The sequence below is a fragment of the Anolis sagrei genome, chromosome 1, assembly GCF_037176765.1.
Source record: "Anolis sagrei isolate rAnoSag1 chromosome 1, rAnoSag1.mat, whole genome shotgun sequence".
NCBI classification, from domain to species: domain Eukaryota; kingdom Metazoa; phylum Chordata; class Lepidosauria; order Squamata; family Dactyloidae; genus Anolis; species Anolis sagrei.
In genome coordinates, this window is record NC_090021.1 from 67,981,580 (window position 1) to 68,006,423 (window position 24,844).

At 40.1% G+C, this 24,844-nt stretch overlaps 1 protein-coding gene across 2 annotated transcripts in view; it reads right to left on the reverse strand.

Moving 5' to 3' along the window:
• SLC22A3 (solute carrier family 22 member 3) overlaps nt 1-21,700 on the reverse strand; it is a 49,168-nt gene extending 27,468 nt beyond the window's left edge. Inside the window, exons 1-2 of one of the 2 annotated variants that reach the window (XM_060753678.2) lie at nt 21,608-21,700; nt 3,923-4,570 (exon numbers count right to left, since the gene is read on the reverse strand). In XM_060753678.2, the coding sequence (XP_060609661.2) occupies nt 3,923-4,336 (414 nt within the window). In that variant the 5' untranslated portion in view covers nt 4,337-4,570; nt 21,608-21,700. Of the gene's footprint in view, nt 1-3,922; nt 4,709-21,607 lie in introns of those variants that run through there. The other variant, XM_067465793.1, reaches the window with a different exon arrangement.
• Between the last annotated feature and the right edge of the window lie 3,144 nt (nt 21,701-24,844).

Consider the following 24,844-nt stretch of genomic DNA (forward strand, 5'->3'; position numbering starts at 1 on the left):
TTACCTTCCCACTGAAGCAGTACCCATTGATCTACTCACATTTGCATATTTTCGAACTGCTAGGTTGGCAGAAACTGGAGCTAACAACAGGAGCTCACTCTGTTTGCAGATTTGAACTGCTGACCTTCTGGTCAACAAGTTCTTCAGCTTAGTGGTTTAACCTGCTGCACCACCATGACCCTATTTTGATGCCTAAATTACCATAAGTTCTGTACCTGCCAGTATTGACCCTTCCTAAAAGAATCACATCACTCTGCCAACATTAGGGACCAGTGACTTCGCAAAGAGCAAAGCCAGCCCAAATCTTAGGTAAAGGTTTTCCCCTGACATTAAGTCCAGTTGTGTCCAGCTCTGGGGGTTGGTGCTCATCTCCATTTCTAAGCCGAAGAGCCGGCGTTGTCTGTAGACACTTCCAAGGTCATGTGGCCGGTATGACTGTATGGAGCACTGTTACCCGCCTGCCAGAACAGTACCTATTGATCTACTCACAGATCTTAGTAGGAGGCATTCTGTGGCTGCAAATGGAAAATGGGAAATTTATTGCTTTTTTTTTTTTACAACATTTGTTCTCAGTAACCCCATAGCTTTGGGGGCGGGAAGGAAAGATGGCCTGAACTGCATATGTCATTTCACTATGACATCTCAAGTGAAGAAAATGCAGATCTGCAACTCTACTATCAAAGCTGATGTGATTAATTCTGCACTTCCTGGGTGGCCCAATAAAAATGACACAATATGACTGTTAGTTTTATGGTCAACACGCCTCTGGTTGTATTTTCAAAATTCCATGTAAATACAGATAGCATATGTATGCTGTAATTTCTGAGTCAGAAAGGCAAAATGTTGTGCTTATTAGAATGTCTAAGTGAAGATACTGATTGGTTCAGTTTAGTCCCTTCAGAGTTTTACAAATAAGGATATTTTCAGAAGGATTACTAATAAAAAAAACACAGTGCAATGGTACACAGTTTTCCTCCTCATTTATTTTTCCTTTCTGGTAAGAAACAAAAGTGGAATAAGTAGTGGGAACATATATAAAAGAACAACACACCGAGAAAAAAAATGTGTGGCGACCTTGTGAAACTTCATGAATGAAGCTGGAGGGTTTTACAATAAAAGCCTTGGCTGGAAGGACCCTACAAGATCAGCCTCCATTCTTGGCCCCATTTATTCTGAAGTGAAGTCCCACGACTTTAATTGACTGACTTCCAACAGATTATTCAGTCCCTCCAGCAACAGCAGCTGCACCAACAAAAGCATGTTTAGAATATGTGGCAGTCTGGCTGCTTTCACAAGTCGAAATTCACAACCTACAGAATTATAAAGCTAGACCAGACCATTGTTACCCCCTCATGGCTCTGCCAGCCAACACTGTGTTGGAGAATACAGAACAGTTAAACCAAGTAAGCCTTGATTAACACTTAGATGGGAGACCACCAATGAATATCATGTTCCATAGACTATATGTCAGAGGAATGAACTAGCAAAACCACCTCTGAGGTTTCTTTTTCTAAGGCCCCTTCTACGTTGCCATATAATCCAGCTCAAAGCAGATAATCTGAATTTTATTTGGCAGTGTAGATTCAGCCTGTGTTGTTCTTGCAGTCATCTCCTACACTATACAAAAGGGTGCTTGGATCCTGGCTGGATTTTTGCATGGAGGCACTTTCCAGCACTATCCTAAGGGATTAGAGTGCTCCCCCTTTTACACAGTCATATACAATCCAGATTATCTGCTTTGAACTGGATTATATGACAGTGTAGACTCATATAATCCAATGCAAATCAGATAATGTGGGTTTCTGCTTTGATGATCTGGATTATATGGCAGTGTAGAAGGGGACCTTATCTGCTAGTTCAAAGTAGATTTTAAATGAATGTTTTAATTTATTTTGTTAATGATTAATTGTGATTTTATTGCTATTGTTTGTATGGCATCTAATGAGTGCCAATTGTAAGCCACTCCGAGTCCCCTTCAGGAGTGAGAAGGGTGAGATATAAATGTCCAAAATAAATAAATAATCTGGATTTTATATCGGAGTAGATGGGGCCTGAGATCCCATCTACAGCGCCATTATAATGCATACTGAAGTGGATTATATGGCAGTGTGGAATCATATAATCTGGTTCAATGCAGTTCAATCTGCATTTTATGAGGCTAGATGGATCTACACTGCCATATAATCCAGTTTTTGAATCCAGGTTATTTTCTTTAAACTGGATTATATGTGTCTACATTGCCATATAATCCAGTTCAAATCAGATAATCTGGATTCAGAAACTGGATTATATAGCAACGTAGATGGGGCCTCACATTACCGGTATTAACAGCATCCTTTCTCTCTCCTCTTATTTTTCTTTCTCCCTTTTTTGCTTAGCATCCTCTTGAGAGTTTCTTGAATTTCAAAATCTTGCCACAATTTCATCACAAGCAAACATTATGATGGTATTTTTTTTGCTTTGTAGATGTCTTATGAAATTTGCTGGTTTGAGCATGGTCATTTGAGAATAAACTGTGTTTTTATAGAATTTTTGTGGCTGAAATGGCTGGCATTGACCTTACCTCAATTTGACCCTAAATTAAGGCTAGAATTGAGCAATGCTGGAAACTGAGTTATACCATTTCAGACCTACGACTTCATCACACTTACCAAATTCAGCATTCTAGGATGCTTCCAGCCTTGTTTGGGGACAGAGCCCCACATTGGCCATCACACAACGCCATGTGACTTCCAGCGGAGGGCCAGTCCTCAACCAGGGTGGAAGTACCCCCAGAACATGGGAGCCTTCCCATGTTGTGCTGGCACTAATGGAGCCAGCACACTTCTGCCCTCTTTGGGTGACACTTCCCCCGTGTAATGGGGGAAGCGGCATCACACCGGAGTGGAATGCAGGGTGACAGAGTTGCCACTTGCACCACAACTGCTGGAGAAACGTCACGGGGGAGGGGGGGTGTACCACATCTATCCTAGTATTCAATACCATAACTAGAAACATTTCCCTCTATTTCTCTCTGAAAGAAATTTCTTTTTTATCAGCTTCTACTTTATATTTTGTTTTGATTGTGTATTCCTGCATGGCAGAATTAGGTTGGACTTAATGGGCCTCCAACTCTATGATTCTAAGTAGAAATGGAGGAACTGAAATCTAGGAATTTTATCATGCAAGGTGCACCTTTTGCTACTGAGCTGCAATCTCTCTCTAATATATTGTCAAATGAGAAATAGCTCATCTTCAGAATGAGGACTAATAAACTCATACTGCAACTGAAATGGTACAAGGTAATCTAGGCCCCTTCCGCACAGCTAAATAAAATCCCACATTATCTGTTTTGAACTGGAATATATGGCAGTGTGGACTTAGATAACCCAGTTAAAAGCAGATATTGTGAGATTTTCTGCCTTGATATTCTGAGATATAGGGCTGTGTGGAAGGGCCCCTAGTTGCCTCAGTTTTCAAATAGTCATCTATACATGGTGCTATTATTCTTTTTCATACATCTATCATTCTAGATTTTTCTATTTCAAATGGTTAATACAAATGGAACAGTGCTGGGTTGTTGTAAGTTTTTTGGGCTGTATGGCCATGTTCACAACCTCTGAGGATGCCTGACACTGTGCAGGCAAAATGTCAGAAGAGAATTCTTCTGGAACATGGCCACACAGCCTGAAAAACCTACAACAAACCAGTGTTTTCGGCCATGAAAGCCTTTGACAATACATGGAACAGTGCTGGATTTCATTCATACACTTAGTTCTGGCACCATGATTGAAAGTTATCTATAACCCTTTTCAATTGCAGCCATAAGGAAAATGGAATAGGAAAAACAAATTGAGTTATCGAAGTCCACTCTCAACATTATTTTATAGTCATGCATTGTTAAGCCAAAAAACTATTGTTGGATGATTTTGAATTCTCTTACCTCAGTGGCAATGCTTGAATGGGGTTTTTCGTAACGCCAGCCATCCTGGCATGTAGTAAGTGGCACCTTGCCCAAGCTGCCATTGGGAAGATGAGACAGTGGGTCATCAGAACAGCTGGAGCAGGTACTATTCCATTCCACGTCATACCTCTTGCACTGAGAAGAATAATTCATCAAACTCGAAGCAAGAACTGTGACATTGTACTCCTCTTCAAATGTCCATGCACAACGTTCGCTCCGTTCAGCTGCACAAGGAATCCTACACCAATACTGTTCAGGAGGTTGTCCAATAAACACAACTCCAACAAATAAAAAAGAAAAAGTGATCCCAGTTTGGCAAAGAAGGAAAAAAACCTTCTTTTGAAACCTTCCAAACTCCCCAGCCTCTTTTAAGACCTCGTCAAAAGACGGCATTGTCGAAAATGGTTGCCTCCCCCCTCATCAAGCCAGATGAATCCAAGTGGTGGCAGTGGGAGTCACTTCAACCCAGGGACTACAGGCAAATCTTCATACATATCATGTAAACTCATTCCCGTTCTCTTATTCGGACTCCTTCATCCCCACAGAGGTAAGCAGCATCAGCAATACTCTGGCAGAGCAAACTTTAACTTCATGTTCCCATCTCTCTCTCTCAGGCCATCTCTTTTTCTTTTTCGCAGAAGACAGAAATGCACACAGTTATAATGTCAGTTTGGCACAGTGCTTACACACGGCAACGTAGAATTTCACTACGAAGTTGGCAAACATACAGCCCCAAAAGAAGGGGCGTATATTTCCTATTTGCTGAAAGGAGACATTATGCAATAGAAACACTTAACTCTTCAGGAACTGGCAATTCGTACATAGAAAGAAAGCAGAAATATGGATATTGTTCTTTAAAAATCAATCCTAGCATTTTTTTTTTGCTTAGAAAATGTGAAAAAAGAGACAACTTTCAAAAACTCACCGTTCCACTCTCCTTCCATTCCCAACACATGAGAAGTATTTCAGCCGGTACATGACGGTATTTAAAAATATAGGATAGATACCTCTATAGCTTTGGTCAGTGAGATTAGACAATATGGAATAAGTTAAGAGAAAAATATGGAATGTGGAAGAAAAGGCAGGTCTATATGATATCAGTTGTTGATAATTGAAGATGAAGGACTTGAAATAATTTCAACGTGGGAATAGAAAAGGGGAGAATTGAAAAAGCAAACATAGAAAAGAAGAACAAAATGACATGAAGCCACAGGGGGGAAACGATTTGAGAAGAATGTGGCCACTGAGAGAGAATTGACCACATTGTCATAATTACTGAGAATATTGTTGCCATAGTAATAACTGGAATTATAGGATGAGCTTATTTTGACTTTGTCTTTCACTTTTATGTTAACTAATTAAAGAGTTTGTGTTAACTATCTTATTCGATATGAACACTGACCACTTAGGTCAGTTTGGAACCAGTTTGGCAGAAACTAGTTTTGCTATGTGAATGATTAGACTTATATTTGTGGAATAGGTTCAAGGCCAGGAAGGTGATTACATTAACCACAAAAGGTGGCTTTGAACCAGTTCCAGAATCTGTAGCATCAGTGGCTTGATAGCTGCTGGAGAATGTGGGGTTTTTCCCCATTTCCTGCCTAGATGTGCACCAGTGCTCCAGAGGCCTCCGAGGTGGAAACAAGAAGTGAAGCTGATAGTAGTGGAGGTAATCAGTTACTTTCCTCAGGTGATCATTTGGCCCATGCTGCACAGCCATGCCCTTGGGGTGTTTTTCACATTCCAAATTTTACAGAGTGCTCCAGTGTAGAGGGTGTCTACAAAGAGTTTTGCATCCTATGGAGCTGATTTTGCTCGGCAATGTGACTTCAATTGCTCCTGCACTGCAGCACCTTGAGGAGCTTATTTTAGACTTTCTCCCAACTCTTCTTAATGTGCTTTATTCCCCTTAATCCAAGCTGCAATATGCTTCGGAAGCATGCACTATATAGCCACCACAGTTTGAAGCTAGCTTCAAATTGAACTATATGCTCAGTGTAGATGGGTCCCTAGAAATATTTTCAAGAAATCACTAGCATAACAATTCCAATATACATTTAATGAATATCCCACATTTCTCCCAGTGTTGGACCCAAGGTAGCTCACAGAATTGATTAAAACAACATATTTATTTTTATTTATTTATTTATTTGCTTTATTTCTATACCGCATTTTTCAGCCCAAACAGGCGACTCAATGCGGTTTACATGGTACAATTATCAAACAGTGTCAGTGCAATTAAAACATAACAATGCAACAAACAGGATCAACAGCATCAATCCACAACAATTAACAATCAAACAAGACAAATCAACAAAACAAACATAACATAACGCCTCAGTTGAAATCAGATCCGTTCTCATAATCCTTGTGCCATTCCTATGTTCCATTTACCGTCTTCCTTTGATTGGTTGCACTGCTTAACCAAACGCTTGTTCATAAAGCCAGGTCTTAACCATTCTCCGAAATGTCAGCAACGAAGGTGCCTATCTGATGTCTGCCGGTAATGAAATACTTAAAACAAATAATTGCATTAAAACACCGCTAATATGAAAAAATATAAAAGTACAGTAACAATAAAAGTACAAGTAGTCCCCAAGTTGTGGACAAGATAGATTATCCAGGTTCATTCTTAAGCTGAGTTTGCATGTAAGTCACAACAGGTACATTTTAAAGTGTGTATTAGGCTTGGTTGATCAAGAAAAAAAATGGTTCTAAACTCGTTTTGTATATAGGGGGCGCTGGTGTTTTGATTTTTAAATTATTTCTCAAATTTTCTTGAAAAAAGATCGTAAATAACAAAAATCTGAATAGCTTCATTTACTTCGTTAATGGAAAGTGCCCCTCCCCCCTGTTAGTTTAAAATCTCGCAGTTTCCCTGGCCTCCCTGGTGACAAGCTGTGATGCGGTTTCCCCCAGTGGCCGTCAAGAAGAGCTGGGCCTCATTCCACTGCCATCCATCGCCGTTCGCAGTCGCCCAGGGAAGGAAACTGCGAGATTAGTTTTAAAATCTCGCAGTTTCCCTTCCGTGGGTGACTGCGAACGGCGATGGATGGCAGGGGAATGAGGTGGGCGTGGCTACGCCCAGCTCTTCTTGACAGCCACTGGGGGCGTGGCCTTCAGGAATAGCTGGGCATAGCCACACACACCTCGCCCTTCCGCATCGCCACCAGGGAGGCCAGGGAAACTGCGAGATTATAAACCTTGACCAGACATCCGAAAATAATTCCGAAAAATGGGTAAATTGTTTCAATTCATAATTACTTCTCACACGATTCCAGCATGGCTCGAAATTGTTTCAAAAGTCATTTTAATACGAATTCATTCCAATTTTAGAAGCTTCCGAACAAAATCGACCAAGCCTAGTGTATATGTGTGCGTGCGCACACACATACATACACATGCATGATTTGGATAGCACAAGGAAGGATTGACACCCATGTGGTGTTTGTTTTGCTGTCTGTGCCACTGTTCAGAAGATTTCACCTCACTTTCTGTTCCTATGATACTTGGATTCGGAAAAAAATGGCTTGTTGAAAAAGCCTCAGTTGAGACCTCTTCTTCCCATGAATGAACTTCCCTTCCAAAGGATAAATATTTGTCACTTCCTGTTGTCTTAGCCCTGTTCTTAACTGCTAGTTGAATGTAAGTCGGATGTTTGTAACTCTGGGACTGGCTGTATATCACACATGCATCATTAAAAAAATTCTTCTACACAAGCAATTTCCTTTCTATATGTTACATATACATTTATTTACATCACAGGCTTTAAGCATCAACAGTGAAGGAAGTTCTAGAACGATGTAATAGTCTCATCAGCTGAATGCTATTGATGTGTGTTCCTTCAAGTTGTTTTCTACTTACAATGACCCTAAAGTGAACTTATTGTTAGCTGCCTCCTGGATGACCTCAGTATTGAAGGTGATGGTCAAGAGTCTGGAACAAATGACTGCTTGAAAATCTCTCCTATTAGATCAGTTTGCATAGTGGAAGCAAGACCCAGTCTTTTGATGAGGTCAACAGTCATTGAGTATGTTGACTCTGAATCACATCCACTGAGACTGCAGTCTAAGGATGTGATGAACTATGGAAAGATGTCATTGATGAATCTGACCACTTTCAAGGAAATATATGCTCCTCTTGACCCATTACATGCAGGGTGAATACTTATTCTAATGGAACAATCTTTTAAGCATCCCTTGTACACTACCTATGGTTGTGTACTATTTATTTTTTGTTTTTCATTTCTATGGAAGGAGCAGAGATCAAGGTGGCCTTTAAGGACCTAAATAAGTAAAGAGGCTTATAGAGGCTTGTGTTAACATATTTGCAGAAGATTTTTCTTTCTACACCTAGAATCATAGAATCATAGAGTTGGAAGAGACCTCATGGACCATCCAGTCCAACCCCCTGCCAAGAAGCAGGAAAATCACATTCAAAACACCCCCCAGCAGATGGTCATCCAGCCTCTGTTTAAAAGCCTCCAAAGAACGTGCCTCTACCACACTCTGGGGCAGAGAGTTCCACTGCTGAATGGCTCTCACAGTCAGAAAGTTCCTCCTAATGTTCAGATGGAATCTCCTTTCCTGTAGTTTGAAGCCATTGTTCTGTGTCCTAGTCTCCAGGGCAGCAAAAAACAAGCTTGCTCCTTCCTCCCTATGACTTCCCCTCACACATTTATACATGGCCCTCATCATGTCTCCTCTCAGCCTTCTCTTCTGAAGGCTAAACATGCCCAGCTCTTTAAGTCACTCCTCATAGGGCTTGTTCTCCAGACCCTTGATCATTTTAGTCACCCTCCTCTGGACACATTCCAGCTTGTCAACATCTCCCTTCAATTTTGGTGCCCAGAATTGGACACAGTGTGTTTCCAGGTGTGGTCTGACCGATGCAGAATAGAGGGGTAGAATGACTTTCCTAGATCTAGACAGCATACTTCTATTTGTGCAGGCCAAAAAATCCTATTGGCTATTTTTGATGCCCCATGGCATTATTGGCTCATGTTTAACGTTGTCCGTGAAGACTCCAAGATCTTTTTCACACGTACTGCTGTCGAGCCAGGCACCCCCCCCCCCCCCCATTCTGTAGCTTTGCATTTCATTTATCCTATATCATGGGATGACTGGATGTACACAAACCATGCTGCCTATATACTTCCCAAATTCACAACTATATATTTTAACCCATAGTTATAATCTAGTTAAAAGATCTGAAGATATATTCAATTTTGTGCAGTCTTGCTCATTTATATGTCCCTTCTAACAGTTCTTTTGTGTGGAATTGGCCACAACAGCATGAGGTTTGGGAAGTGTTCTGTTCCCTACTTCTTTATAACAATGGTTCTACTATGGAATTGCTTTTGGTTTATCTGTCAGCTTGTATTTGTTTTAAGAAGATTTTTTGTTCCAAGATCCTGTCTCATGATTGAATCCCATGACTGCTGTCGATTTTATGAACCCTTCAAAATATTCAGTCTGGAGGATTACAGTATTTGGTTTTCGTTGTTATTGTTTTCACCCCATTACAAATGTATCCCCTCAAGTAACTAAAGGACCAGCCCTTGCCTAAGGGCCCTTCCACAAAGCCATATAACTCAGAATATCAAGGTAGAAAATACATACCACAATATCTACTTTTAACTGGGTTATCTGAGTCCACACTGCCATATATTCCAGTTCAAAGCAGATAATGTGGGATTTTATTCAGCTGTGTAGAAGGGGCCTCAGAAGATACTACGAAATCCATGGGGTCACCATAAATCATCAGATAATTACAAAGCACATAACATATTTTCTTCTGTATATGTATGTATGTGCGTCTTTGTGTGTATATAGAACTAATTGGGGGGAAAGTGAGCATTATTTTGCTTTGCTTCTATTTTCTTTCTTCTCCTTCTGTCTTTTCATTTCATTTCCAAAAGGTGGCAACACTAGATAGGTCTTTCCCATGCCTCCAGGTCAACATATTAATCTGCAGCTTAACCTTGAGACATGGGAAATGGCATTTTTCCATCAACTCAGTCCATGGGGTTCCCACTTTTTGAAAACATGAAGAAAGCATAATTCTGTCCTACAGGATGTGCTGCTCATTTTTCCAAGGATTTTGAACTACTTAGAAACCATTCTACCCGCTTATATAAATATAAGGGTTTTTTAAATAGAAATATTTATAGAAATAAATACTTTTGGTTTGTAAAAGACCAGAAGAATTTGCACACATCTGTAGAACAAGGCTAAAATTAAAAGGGATAAACAGGGAACTAAAGTTAACTAAAGTCAGTGGGTTGCTGTGAGTTTTGGGGCTGTATGGACATGTTCCACTAGCATTCTCTTGCTAGCTAATGTAAGTATAAAAGTTTCATCGAAGTACAATAACTCACTCTTAAACATCTCAGCAATGTTCTTTCCACCCTGCACATAGTGCAGATGTGTTGTTAATCTTGTTTAAAAATTCTACAAGTGATATTTGAATGTATTCTGAAAGGGAAAGGGCTATTTTTCATTGCCAAACCAATTTAGGCTGCAGTTTGCAGCAGTCCAGTTGCAACATTTGCAAAATAACAAAGTAAGACCCCCTTCTACATTGGCATATAAAAACCTGATTATCTGCTTTGAACTGGATTATGTGGGAGCGTAGGCTCATATAATCCAGTTCAATGTTTGTTGCTCGTGTGCAGATTCAGGAGGTGCTATATACACCACAAATAAAGAAATTGCTATATCTTTTTATCTGTGAGAATGCATCTCTAGGAATTTCTAGATCTTACAACTTGGTTCTATGACTAGTTTCTGCTAGAATCTGAAAATAAAACCAGATAGGAGGACCTAGGGCCCATCTTCATGGCACTTAACGCCAAAGGGCCGAGGAAATCAAATCCATATTGGCCACATGACACACAGAGCTGATTAGGGTTAATACAGCCTTGAACTATATTAACAAAAACCACTGTTCCTCCAGAATTTCCCTGTGAATCTGAGAAAATAATGACTTCAGATCCATGCAAGCAGTTGGACTGGTACCAAAACCAAACTGGCCACAACTGTTTAGATGACCATCCATCTCTCTGCTGCAACTCCAGCCTTGAAATGCCTGGTGGTCCTTTCTCAGCCTCTTTCTACACTGCCATATAATCCAGGTTATCAAATCAGATAATCCACATTATTTGCTTTAAACTAGATTATATGGGTCTACACTGCCATATAATCTAGGTCAAAGCAGATAATCTGGATGTTATATGGCAGTGTAGGAGGGGCCTCAGTAACAGGCATAACATCAGCCACAGCGCTGGGGCAATAGGGGAGAAGAGAGGGTGGAAAGGATGGGGCAATTTCTCCTTCTCTCCTCTATTTTTTAGTGCCTCGGCTGATGTTACACCTGTCACCAACACAAGATCACCAGCCATTTCAAAGCTGGGAATCACAGTAGTAAGTTTGGTGCCTGCTAGATAGGAAATACTACCTCCGCCTCCATAGAGGCCTAGGGCTGGTGGTAAAAACTATCCTGGGTCAAATTTGGAGTTTAATATTTCGGATCAGCCCTGGGATATTGTGTCCATGAAAACCTGGCCCTAAAGATTCTTAGAAAGGTGTTCTCTTCAGAAACCTTTACGTCTTCCAGCACGATTGGAGAAAGTTGCCTATAGAGTCATACCGGGGACCTAGAGATTCCTAGAGAGAAATTTCTAAGTCAAATCTATGAATAATCAGATCTGCAAAAGTCAAAATCACAAATGTGGAGGGACGACTGCATTTGCATTTGTATTTGTTCACACTGTCAAGTTTGAGGCATTGTTACATGTGTTTATTTCTTTTACTTCATTCTTTCTGCTTTACTTTCTTTACTGCTTTGTCCAAAGCACATACAATTCTCATCTCTAAAGCACTTTTATATCAAGTGGAACATCTAGAGCACAGTCTACATGCCAATGTGTCCAGACTTTGTGCAGCTGTCATTTGGCCCTAATCCCCCATAGTTTCACTACGCTGCTCTAAATCTGTCATCCCTCTCCTTTCCTTGAAGAGAGCCATATTCTGCAACAGTAGAAACCTGTAGACCGAGAAACCTTGAATTATGCCCTGCATTTTGTCTTGCTGTGGCTGAGTCGCTACCTAAAAAAGAGTTCTCAGAAGCGCTTTGTTTTTCTGTGCTCAAGCCAACCTCTCAGTCTCGTTGAGGGACTCCAGAAAAATGCTAGTGCAAAAGAAGTCATTCACATTTAATCTGGGCCTTTTGAAATTCTAAACTTCTTTCTTTAATTGCCTTCCACAAGTAGTTTCTAACATGATGATCCTAAGGTGACCCTATCATGGGGTTTTCTGAGGCTAAGAATGTGTGGTAGTCCAACATGCAAACCATTATGCCATGTTGTCTGTAGTAGCATGTAGTCGCATGAGACTTCCTTGGAAATTTGTCTCATGCAACTTAGTAGTTGTTTATTTTAATTTTTTTAGTAAATTTGTATGAGGTTGTATTCTGGCAACCCAATCCTATGCATATTTACTCAGAAGTATGTCTTAGTGAGTTCAATAGGACTTATTTTCACTAGGTTCAGCAAAACATACTTCCCACATCATCTCATTGAATTTGATAGGTTCTTAACTGCCAAGTAAGTGTTTGGAGGCTACAGTGAACTGACTCTGGCTGTCATTTAAAATATGACTGTACATTTTCAGAGAGGGCCTCTAATTGTGCTGCCTGCCAGATAGAATGAAATGGAAAGTATTCAAGTTCTTTTTAACACAATACTTGTAAAACTATTTCGAGACATTTTAGTAAACTCCTTTGACAGGCTGTTTCTTTTACTTGGTCTTCCTTTATTATATTTAGTTTCTAAGCATCAAAGCTGCAACAATCAGGGTTTTATCTAATCTGATGCCGTCACTATGGCATTCTCTCAAATTTCCTTGGCATCTAGGCACTTTGGCATTAACACAAAGTTAGTCTTCCTTCCAAGAAGTTGGGAAAATTTCCTTTTTTGGACTAGAACTTGCAGAACCCCATGCAAGATGGCCGTTGTAGCCATTAAAACTATATCCCTTACCATGTAAATCTCTTTCTCCCCCCTCCCCCCATGTGATTGAAAATCTTGGTCACATAGATTTTTGGCTTTCAAAACATAAGAATAGTAAATGGAATGGTGGGGGATTCTGGGATCTGTAATGAAGAAGTAATTTTTCCAGGCTCTGCATATAGTATGCACCCTATATTGTGGCCAGCTGCAACACCATCTCTTCCTTGGTGCTGGATGACTATATCAGTGGCAGATTAAAACTCAGTTTTATCTATAAACTAAAAGGACATTTGGAGGATATCATTCCATTGAAGAAAATATACTTTAAAATGCATTTTACCTGGGGGCTGAAATAGAACCCCCTAATATTCCTTTGTAGCTATCTTTGTTGTATGGGTTGTATTGGTAACAATCTGGGTATTTGTAATGTGCTAACTGAAATATTTTGAGAGTTGTTGTCCGCAACACATTTGATTCAAACTATGGCCATATCCATATTGTTTGTATTTCCTGGTATTCTGGAGATTGATAGAACACAGTTCTTTTTACATAGCATGCTAAACTGAAAGATTTGGGTTTTGATGTTTGTTATTTTAATTCTTTGCTGTATGCACTTTATCTCCATGGCAGATGACACATTTGGATGGAAGGAAGAAGGATTGAAGGGAGGGAGGAAGAGTTTAATCCTGTATCCTGTACCTTCCCATCCATTCTACAATGTTCCCTCACTTATCGCGGGTGTTACATTCCAGGACCACCCACAAAAATTGAAAATCCACTAAGTAGGGACACTATATATGTATATATTGAGTTCTGAGGGTGAGGCAGAAATGAGGAGAGATTTAAAGGCACTGCACACTTTTTTTGCTATCTATCTCTGCTTTGCTTTGCAATCTCTTTTGATTGGCTGCCTCTCTCCCGAGGGCAAGGGTGAAACCCCCTTCCACACTCCATCATTGCCCGGAGGCTGGATTAGAACGCTACTCTGGGCAATGGCAACCATTCATAAACTGGGAAGTAGAAACCTGTGAAACAGCGAGTCTGCGAAAAGCAAGCTGCAAAATAGCGAGGGAACACTGTATAAGATGCTGTACTACATAAATTTAGCAACAGCACAAACAATAAAAACTAACTTTTAAAATTGTTGAAAATTTATTTAGATGTAGACTCTTTATGTTGTTTTGACCCTTTAGCTTCATGTAACTAGCAGAGTGATATAACCAACTGCTACACTATTACTGGTAAGATCACCGTTTATGATTCTGGGAACAAGACAATATATTCTCTGAAGCATAACCAGTTGATTTTGTTTAGATTTGGTTCATCACTGAAGTCAAGTTGCCCAGCTGAATCACATATGCTGGACAAAAAACATTCTAAAGAGGTTATGACTGGCTGGGCGGGCAGGGGGAGCAGATTTAGACATAGGTCATTTATCCTGTCCAAAGCAGATGTTTTCATCCACTTACTCATGCTATTGCCAGATGTTCTTTTTCTCTGTTATTCCTTCTGTGAATGTCACTCCTTACAAAGAAATGGAATTAAGTTACCATGTAAAGATTAGAGGATTTATTATCCACTATTGTGACTAGTAAATTTTGTTATTGACTGTTAGGTAAAAAGGATATGTGAGTATTAACTATTCTACAGAATAGGCAAATCCAGGAAGTTCTTACAATGCTTTGCTATTAGAAACTGAAACTTCCTTCCCCCAACCTGAAACCTCCCAGATAATAATCCTGAGCCAACACAATGAGAATTATGATCCAGCACAGTTGGAAAGCACTGAGATACAAAAATTTGTTTATTTTAAGCAAGCTGTTATAACAAAATTAGGATTTGATCACTGACAGTTGGCCAATCCATGTCATTGGGCTGGTGAATCCACTCTGACTTTTAGTTTTGAACTATTCAAATCCTGAACCTATTCTGGGAACAAACAAGGAGCCAGCAGGATTGAAAATGTGCCAGATTGATGCAAATCATGTAATGCATACAAGTACACACAGACAGTAAACATAGTTTGCAGATTCACAAGCAGAGGCATAAAACAGATTCAAGACATTATCTTACCCCCACATCCCAAAGTTTTCTTGCCTAAGTGAATTTACAATGTAGGAAGCTATCTTACACCAAATCCATCCATCTAGCTCAGTAGTGTCTACCTTGAATGACTGTGACTCTTTGGAGCTTTAGCCTACATCTTTTCCAGATGGAACTATCAGGAGATGCTAGAGACAGAACCTGGGGCCTTCTGTATTCAAACCACGTGCTTTACCACTAAGCTATGTTCCTTTGCCAAGTGAGTGTGTTGGGGAAACCAACACACTACCTAATACGAACTACTCAAGTAAAAATATATCCAGCATAGATGAAACGGATCTAGGCTACAACACAACTCAATATAGCCTGGGTGATCACTTTTAATGCAATTTTCCTGCTTCTTGGCAGGGAGATGGACTGGATGGCCACAAGGTCTCTTCCAACTTAATGACTCATATACAGACATTCTATGAGCTCTGCATGTGGCTCCTTTCCTAACTTTATAATGTGTGTCATAAACTGGACAATTTGATCCAGGATCCAGCCAATCATAGCCCACCTGAATCTTTCCAGAAACTATTAATGGTCCTTCCTCAGAGCTGGGAATATACTTCCCAGCTCTAAACACAGTTACTTTTGATCAGACAATATAAAGACCATCACACTCCAAGTGGGAAATGCTTTTCCCATAAGCAACCCATGGCTTTTGAGGACTGGATACATATAGGAGACACTCAAAATAGATCACATTCCTTCCTGTAGCAAATAAAACAATATTCCTTAACACCCCACATGGCAGACTGATGACTCCTCCTAAATGTAGGATTCTGTAGCAGAATCTTGAGGAACAACACAGCTTCTAAGTCATATTCAAACACAGGTATGAGCACTAACTTCAAGCAGTTAGCGTTTCCCTCTCATCCCCTTTCTCCTCATCACATAATCTCCTCCCATCCAGCCATAACCACGCAGCATAAACCATGCCTCTGATGCACCTGGGGGGGGGGGGGGAGTACAGGTGAAAACACTTTTCAACCCATCTTTCAAAAGCTACTGAATACATGTTTTTTTGTGTATGAGTCCCTACTTAATATATATTCTTTGTAGATTTATTTATTTATCGTGTCATCAGCAACCATTGTATTACAATTCTAACAGAGCAAAACAAACACAGAGATTAAAAAGAAAAAGAAAAAGAAAAAAAAAACCACACAGATTTTGTAAATTTGGTATTTGGTTAAATGTCCTTTGACCAGTATCTGGCCACTTGGAGTGCCTCTGGGGTTGCCGCAAGAAGGTCCTCCATCGTGCATGTGGCAGGGCTCAGGGTGCATTGCAGCAAGTGGTCAGTGGTTTGCTCTTCTCCACACTCGCATGCCGAGGATTCCACCCTGTAGCCCCATTTCTTAAGATTGGCTCTGCATCTCGTGGTGCCAGAGCGCAATCTGTTCAGCGCCTTCCAAGTCGCCCAGTCTTCTGAGTGCCCAGGGGGGAGTCTCTCATCTGGTATCACCCATGAATTGAGGTGCTGGGTTTGGGCCTGCCACTTTTGGACTCTCGCTTGCTGGGGTGTTCCAGCGAGTGTCTCTGTAGTTCTAAGAAAACTATGTCTTGATTTAAGTCGTTGACGTGCTGGCTGATACCCAAACAGGGGATGAGCTGGAGATGTCTCTGCCTTGGTCCTTTCACTATTGGCTGCTACTTCCCGGCGGATGTCAGGTGGTGCAATACCGGCTAAGCAGTGTAATTTCTCCAGTGGTGTGGGTCGCAGACACCCCGTGATAATGCGGCATGTCTCATTAAGAGCCACATCCACAGTTTTAGTGTGATGAGATGTGTTCCACACTGGGCATGCATACTCAGCAGCAGAGTAGCATAGCGCAAGGGCAGATGTCTTCACTGTGTCTGGTTGTGATCCCCAGGTTGTGCCAGTCAGCTTTCGTATGATGTTGTTTCTAGCGCCCACTTTTTGTTTGATGTTCAGGCAGTGCTTCTTGTAGGTCAGAGCACGGTCCAAAGTGACTCCCAGGTATTTGGGTGCGCTGCAATGCTCCAGTGGGATTCCTTCCCAGGTAATCCTCAGAGCTCGGGATGCTTGTCTGTTCTTAAGGTGAAAGGCGCATGTCTGTGTTTTAGATGGATTAGGGATCAGATGGTTTCCCCTGTAATAGGCAGTAAGAGCACCTAGAGCTTCGGAGAGCTTCTGTTCTACCATCTCAAAGCTCCCTGCTTGAGCAGTAATGGCACGATCGTCAGCATAGATGAAACTCTCTGTCCCTTCTGGCAGTGGCTGGTCATTTGTGTAGATGTTGAACATGGATGGAGCAAGCACGCTCCCCTGAGGCAGGCCGTTCTTCTGTTTCCGCCATCTGCTTCTCTGGCCCTGGAACTCAACAAAAAAGCTCCTGTTTTGTAGCAGGTTTCCTATGAGGCAGGTGAGGTGGTAGTCCTTTGTGATATTATACATTTTTCTCAGGAGGAGGCGGTGGTTCACAGTATCATAGGCTGCTGACAAGTCTATGAAGACAGCTCCTGTGATCTGCTGCCTTTCAAAGCCATCTTCTATGTGCTGGGTCAGGTTCAGCACTTGCGATGTGCAGCTTTTGCCTTTTCTGAAGCCAGCTTGCTGTGGGATCAGACAGGGGTCTATATTTTCCATAATTCTATGCAAAATAAGTCTCTCCAGAACTTTGTAGAGGTGGCACAACAGGGAGATTGGTCTGTAGCTTTTTGGGTCATTACGGTCTTTGCCTGGCTTCAAGATGGCGATGACTCTTGCTTTCCTCCAGATTTTGGGGATCTGACAGGATGCAGTGCAGTTGTTCATCAGCTCCAGCAGCCAGCGCCTTGCTTTTGGACCAAAGTTCTTGATTTGTTCCATCCGTAGATCATCCAAGCCAGCTGCTTTGCCATTCTTACATTTGTTGAGAGCCATGTCCAATTCAGTAGATGTAAAGGGTTCATGGAGGTTGTTGTTCTCAATCTCTGGTTGTCTGGCTATTGGTTTCTTTCCTACTTTGGTGGCAAGGTTGGGTTTCCCATTCTTCAAGAGTTGGTGTGCTATCTGATCTGCCTTTATGTTGGCATGGGTATTAGTTTGTGAGGGATCGTTGCTCAGCCGTCTCAGCAGCCTCCACGCCTTCTGGCTGCTTCTTTGTAGATGAAAGGGGTGGTGCATCCATGTGATGATACCCATAGGGACTTATGTGCAAAGAGCATCAGAGATGGGTCATTTCCTTTTATGATAAGATCCTAAGACCTGCCTAGCCCAATATCTATTCCCCACAATATCTAACCAAATACTGCTGAAAAGTCTTTAAAGAAAACATTGACCCTTGTCCATTTTTGTTCTTTGACAACTATAGTTCATAACTGTGTTGCTTGTGGTCCTGGGTGTAAAATATACCAGTAGTTATTTGCAGGCTGGCCTTCTCTATTAATAGTGTAGTGCAGTGCTGCTGAACTTGCTGACCTAAAGGTTGGTGGTTTGAATCCAGGGAGTAGGGTGAGCTCTGGCTTTTAGTCCCAGCTTCTGCCAACCTAGTAGTTAAAAAAACATGCAAATATGAGTAGATCAATGGGTATCGCTTCTGCGGGGAGGTAACTGCTCTATGCAGTCATGCTGGCCAGATGACATTGGAGGCATCTACAGACAACGCTGGCTCTTCAGCTTAGAAATGGAGATGAGCGTGCGCGCACAAACACACACACACAGAGAGAGTTGGACACGACTAGACTTAATGTCAGGGGAAACCTTTACTTTTACTAAATTGTGTGAAACTAAGAATGCAAGAACTAGGCAGACCAGATACATTTTATGTCTGCTGAAAGCATAAAAATCTTTTAAACACCTTGACACCATGGTGCTGACGCATAGGGACTGGCAAGGGATCAGCACACTAAGCCAGAGATGTACTGAAAGTGCACTTAAAACAAACTTTCATGCAGATATTTGAGAGCAATTTTGTGCTCCCTCTATAAATCTTATCCAAATGTCCTTGATTGCCTTTTGCTGTATTCATATCCTGCCTTTTCCAAAACAATTGGTCATCATGCTGATTTCAGCTCTGTGGGAGAAATTCCACACACAACCTAGCAATTGAACTATTAAAAACATTTTACGTAAAATCATCTGATTTATAATCTCACCTTAAAACAGATGATACGGCAAAGTGTGTTGTGTAAGACTAAAAAGCCAAGCCCCAAAGTCTCCTAATGTTATCTCTGTAGATTGTACAAGAAGCTAATGGTAGAAGCATGTGTTACCAAGAACTTGGAGGTAATGCGTATGAGCCAGATCCTGCTGGTACTTCAGTGCAATAGGCTAATTACGCAGGTGGATGACCTTCTTCCTGGCGTGTATAAGGTGGTCATCTTACATAAGATAATTCCCAGATTGTTTGCAGTTCTTCTGAAAATCATGTGGACACATCTTCCCCACTTTTGTCCTCAGTCTGGATACCTTACTTCTCATAATGTAATGGAGTTAATACAAAATATTGTTGAGCTACATCCGCTATCAAAAGAACCTTGGCCAGAAATAAAAGACCCATCCCCAAGGATGGTGAAGGGGCAAGGCTTCCCCTTGTCCCTCGGGCTTGGGATATTCACTGTGTCAGGCAGGTAGAAAAAAATAATGTGCAGTTGTCAGCCAATAGTACTGAGGCAGAGGAGTATGACTCACTCAAGACAACCATTGATTAATAACTATCTTATGTATCCAGGTATGTATTTTCTAATACTAATGATTAAACATTCTCTATCCATCTACAGCTGTTGAAACTGGAAATAAATGCTGTTGCAAAGTTTGGTTGTGCATTCTACTGAACAGTGTTGCCAATCCATTCAACACAAGGATAGCGGTACAGTGTCTTACCTCCATACATGGTGTATGCTATGCAAATCCCATTATAGGATCTTATGGCCTTGTGCAAAGTCTAAGATCCTATTTTCCCTTTTCCTCTTGTTTTTGTATCATAAATAGAAGTTCTATGTGGAAATTCTTCTTCAATAGGTTAGTAGTAATTACTGAACTGAACTTTTCAGGAAACAATAGATGAATGCGAAATCACAAGTGCCATTTTCCAAATTTTTCATCTCATTAAATATTGTTCGCAGAATTAATAGTAACTGACTATTTTGAATTATTTCTTTTCAAGATCAAGGAAACCTATAGTCATGTTATTATGATTGTCAAATGAGACTGAGGGCCCTTCCACAAAGCTATATAACCTAGAATATCAAGGCAGAACATCTCACAATATCTGCTTTGAAGTGGGAGTCCACACTGCCATATATTCCAGTTCAAAGCAGATTATGTGGGATTTTATTCAGCTGTGTGGAAAGGGCCTCAGAAGGGGCTTTTTTCCTATCTTTCATGCCTGTAAAAATCAAAGGGATACTGAAACTGTTACTTCTTAAATTTCTTCTTCTTCTTCTTCTTCTTATTATTATTATTACTACTACTATTATTATTAACTTTATTTAACACATACACTGACTTTTCCCCAGCATTAGAACTTGAGGCTGTTTACAACAGTTCAAAAGGATTTATTTATTTATTTATATTACTATATTTATATCCTGCCTTCTTCAACCCCCAAGGGGGACTCAAGGCAGTTTACAGAAGTGTTACTTTTAGAACAAAATATAAGAGAAGAGTAAAATATTAAGAATTTTCTGACACATTAAAAAAAACAAATTTCCTCCAATTTAGTAAAGGTAAAGGTTTCCCCTGGCATTGAGTCTAATCGTGTCCAAATCTGGGATGTGGTGCTCATCTCCATTTCTAAGCCGAAGAGCCAGTGTTGTCCATAGACACCTCCAAGGTCATGTGGCCAACATAACTGCATGGAGCACCGTTACCTTCCCACTGAAGTGGTATTTATTGATCTACTAACATTTGCATGTTTTCAAACAGCCAGGTTGGCAGAAGCTGGGTCTAACTGCGGGGACTCACCCTGCTCCCTGAATTAAAACTGCCAATCTTTCAGTCAGCAAGTTCAGCGGTTTAACTCACTGCACCACCAGGGGCCCATCATCCAATTTAGAGCTCTGCTAAATTGTGATGATTTTCTTTGTATCAAAATTGTGTATATCATGTAGAGTTTACTATCATTGCACTATACTTATAACATTAATACAAACATATACATCTCCATAAAACTCTTTCATATATGGAAATGTAATTTAAAAAGCAATGTGGGCAAGACAGCAAATAAGCTTTAAATTGTGGAGACAGGCACAGCTCATCTATCAATTATAAGTGCAACACCTTGGTTGACAACCTGGAACATAATGAATTTTTAAAAAAGTCTTTTAAGACTGAAAGAAAAGTGTTTTTTTGTAATAAGAATAAAAATCAATTTGTAAAGAACAACAACAGAAAATGAGTTTTTTTAGCTCGGCCTTAATTGTAATGCTGTTCACAGAAGTTGCTGAAAGCAACAGCTGCACATTCTAGAAGGCAATTGGATGGTAAAAACACTTAGCAAATCAGTGAAAATGAGAGGCAACTGTTATAAAGCGGCACAGAAAAACAAGTGCAGCCAAACGTTCAAAGGTAACAGTGAAAAAAAAGTCTTTTTCTTCTTGTCCCTCTGATAGATTACCTTTTCACAGAAAGCCTGGTGCTGAAAGGAAGGATTTGGCCTGACGCTCGCTCTCCAATTAAACTAACTGCAGAAAGGAACATTCTAATTGGATTCAGGTAGCGGCAAAGAGTGTTATTTGGCAAGGATGCCCAACTCTTAGCTGCTGGGACAAAAGTCCCCGAGACGTTCACAGATGCATTTGCGTAACATGTTGCAAAAGATCTCAAACAGTAGCCATGAATTCAGTGAGGGGGGAATTAAATTATAGACTGGTAAAGAATGGGATGCGTGCAAAATGCAACTCTGAATGGGATGAAAAGGGATTATGAAGCTAAACACAATTTCACACAAAGGGGTTTTCCTTCCAAAGGAAAGGAGGAAGGCTATCAAATTGCTGCATTTTAAAATAATTAATCACTCAAAAAAGGATTTAGAAACAAAACATAAATATCAGGATCTTTTGAATGTGGAACAAGGTTCTATTATTTAAACTGGATATGTCACAAACTAAATATAGTACTTCCTGCAACTTCCCACTTGTGTATAAATTGTGCCATTTTGAAAATATATGGGTGAGTTCTCTGGCCTGGTACCAGGACTGCCTGTGGGTACCAAAACACATGGATGTTCAAGTCCAATGATATACAATGGCATAGTAAAATGATGTCCCTTATATAAAATGGCCCACCCAAGGTTTTTATAATAATAATAATAATAATAATAATAATAATAAACAACTTGATTTGTATCCCACCCTATCTCCCCAAACGGACTCAGGGCAGATTCCAACATAACAATGGCAAACATTCAATGCCTACATAAAACACATGATGCAAACATAAAATCCCAGAAAACCCCCACATATAAAAGTAACTGTGAGGAAGCGTTAATCCCACCGCTTGTCAACAAAATTATGTGAGGAAGTATTAATCTTCTTTAATGCCACCAATATTCTGTGAGGAACCTTCTTTTAGATATCAATTAAGCTGCCACCAATATGTTTAGAGACGCTGGTTTATGTCTCTGTTTATCTTTAGTTGTGTTGTGAGGTGACTTTGGTAGTATGGAATGCACCAAGCATAAAAGCAATGGAGGAGGCAGGTTTGAAATATAAAGAGAACAAGTTTTATTGTTAACAGAACGTAATTGTTGCAGTTTTGAGAATTTGAACTTGGCACAAGGCTTGATGTTACAAAATGGCTGGTTTGAGTTACATACAGGCTTCTGATGTTACAATTCTACAAACTCCTTCTTTAGTGAAGTGCTTATACTACTTCAGAGTTCCCTATTGTGAATATCCACACTGTTTGCCCTATACTCGGAACAAACCACTGATCACCAGTCTTTCCTTACTGGCGATCCTTTAAACCCCCTCTGTTAGATTCTTTAACCTAAGCAATCTAACAAGGTAACACCTTCAGCTCTCTTGCTGAAGAAATATTCACAAATTCTAAGAACTACTGAATTCTCACAGCTTCACAACACTCTTAACCTCTTCCCCGGGTCTCATCCACCGGACTAAACTACTTTTCCCAGAGTCCTTTCTTGACTCTGCTATTTCCCAGAGCCCTTAACTGGCTCTCCTCTTCCCCGGGTCTCATCCACCGGACTAAATATTAACTGACGCTTTCAAACCTTTTATTCCTTAAACTCCGCCCACCTCCTCTGAGGCTGTGTTACCATGGCAACCTATCCCTCACAGTTAGGCCATAGCAACTAATGTAAAACCTAAATACAGTTTAAATACATTATAATAAACACTCTATAATAAACATTATAAATACAGTTTAAACACATTATAAATAACACTTTATAATAAACACATCTCTACAGTAACGTTAAAGCCTAACATCAAATTAAGACCTAACACCAGTAAATTAAACCTGACATCAATAAGTTAAACTACCAAATTCTATAATAACATAAATCTAAACAAAACCTCCACATCAGTGTACAACAGCCAGCAAGGGTTCACAAAACGGTGTGGGTTGGCTACGTAGTCAAATGAGGTCATTGGGCTGGTGTGGACCAGGAAAGCCCAAATACGCATAGTTCTCAAACAGATTTTATTTTTGATTTTATTTTTTAAAGGAATGTTCAGGTCAGGAATGATGGAATCTGTAGATGTAGAATCCATGGATTGGGGACCTGAGTGTACATGTTTCCACAGTTGAAGAATTAATTCGGCATTATATCTCACTAAGACAATGGTTCCCAATCTTTTTTTTACCAGGGACCACTTTGACCAGGGAATATTTGACCAGAGACCACTCTCCAAAATTAGTACTAAAAGGGTTACAAATAAGTTTTTGTCAATTTTAGATTCGGTTTGGAATGCTGATTCAGAAAATTGCATTGAATAGACCATATCACTTATAGTTTCTGACTCAGAATATATGCCATGGTCAGCGACAGGGAAGGAGTGGCAGGCAGCACAAAAGCAGAGGAATTAAATACAATAAAATAAATAAAGGGGAAGGAGGCTCATGGAGCAGATTTTAGTTCTCACCACCCACTGGTGGTCCACTGCCCACAGGTTAAGAAGCACTACACTAAGAGAATACTTAACACAATGTGTTTTTGCTTCTTCCTTGTTGTCCTCGTGCCATTAAGTGAAAACTTTTGTATTCTGACAGGCTTTCTGAAATTGACAGCTAAGTCTTTTTAAAGTGTGCTGTTTTACCAATTTCCTCTCCCTTTTTCTTGGGTTCATTCTGTCAAGTTTTAATTCTGTTTCATTGGAATAATAACTTATGGTGTAAAGTTTAATTTATGAGGTGTTTTTAACTGCATTTGCTTTATCTTTTCTGAGATCCCTTGAGTCCTAGCCATGGGGGGCTACAACAGGATATAAATGAAGAAATAATATATAATTATATTGTAAAATGTAATTTAATATGATCAAATTAAATCTAATTATATTATTGAATATACCTTGATATAAAACAATGAAATTAAATCTAATTATATTATTCAATATAATTTATTATTCAATATAATTTATATTATTCAATATAATTTAGCATGTTACAGCCTTTCCATAGTGGTAGCATTGTTTGATCCTGCAAAGCAAAAGGCTATGAATATGCAAACTGAATGAGTGTCTGTGACCTCTTTTGTCCCCCTTTTTGTTGATGTCTTCCCTAATAAGGTGTGATGACTAAGTGGTTGTTCTAAAATATCACACTTTTTTCTGATTTATCAACGACTTCCTGAGGCCTGGTTTGTTTATCACTGTTTTCTCCTCCTTGTTTA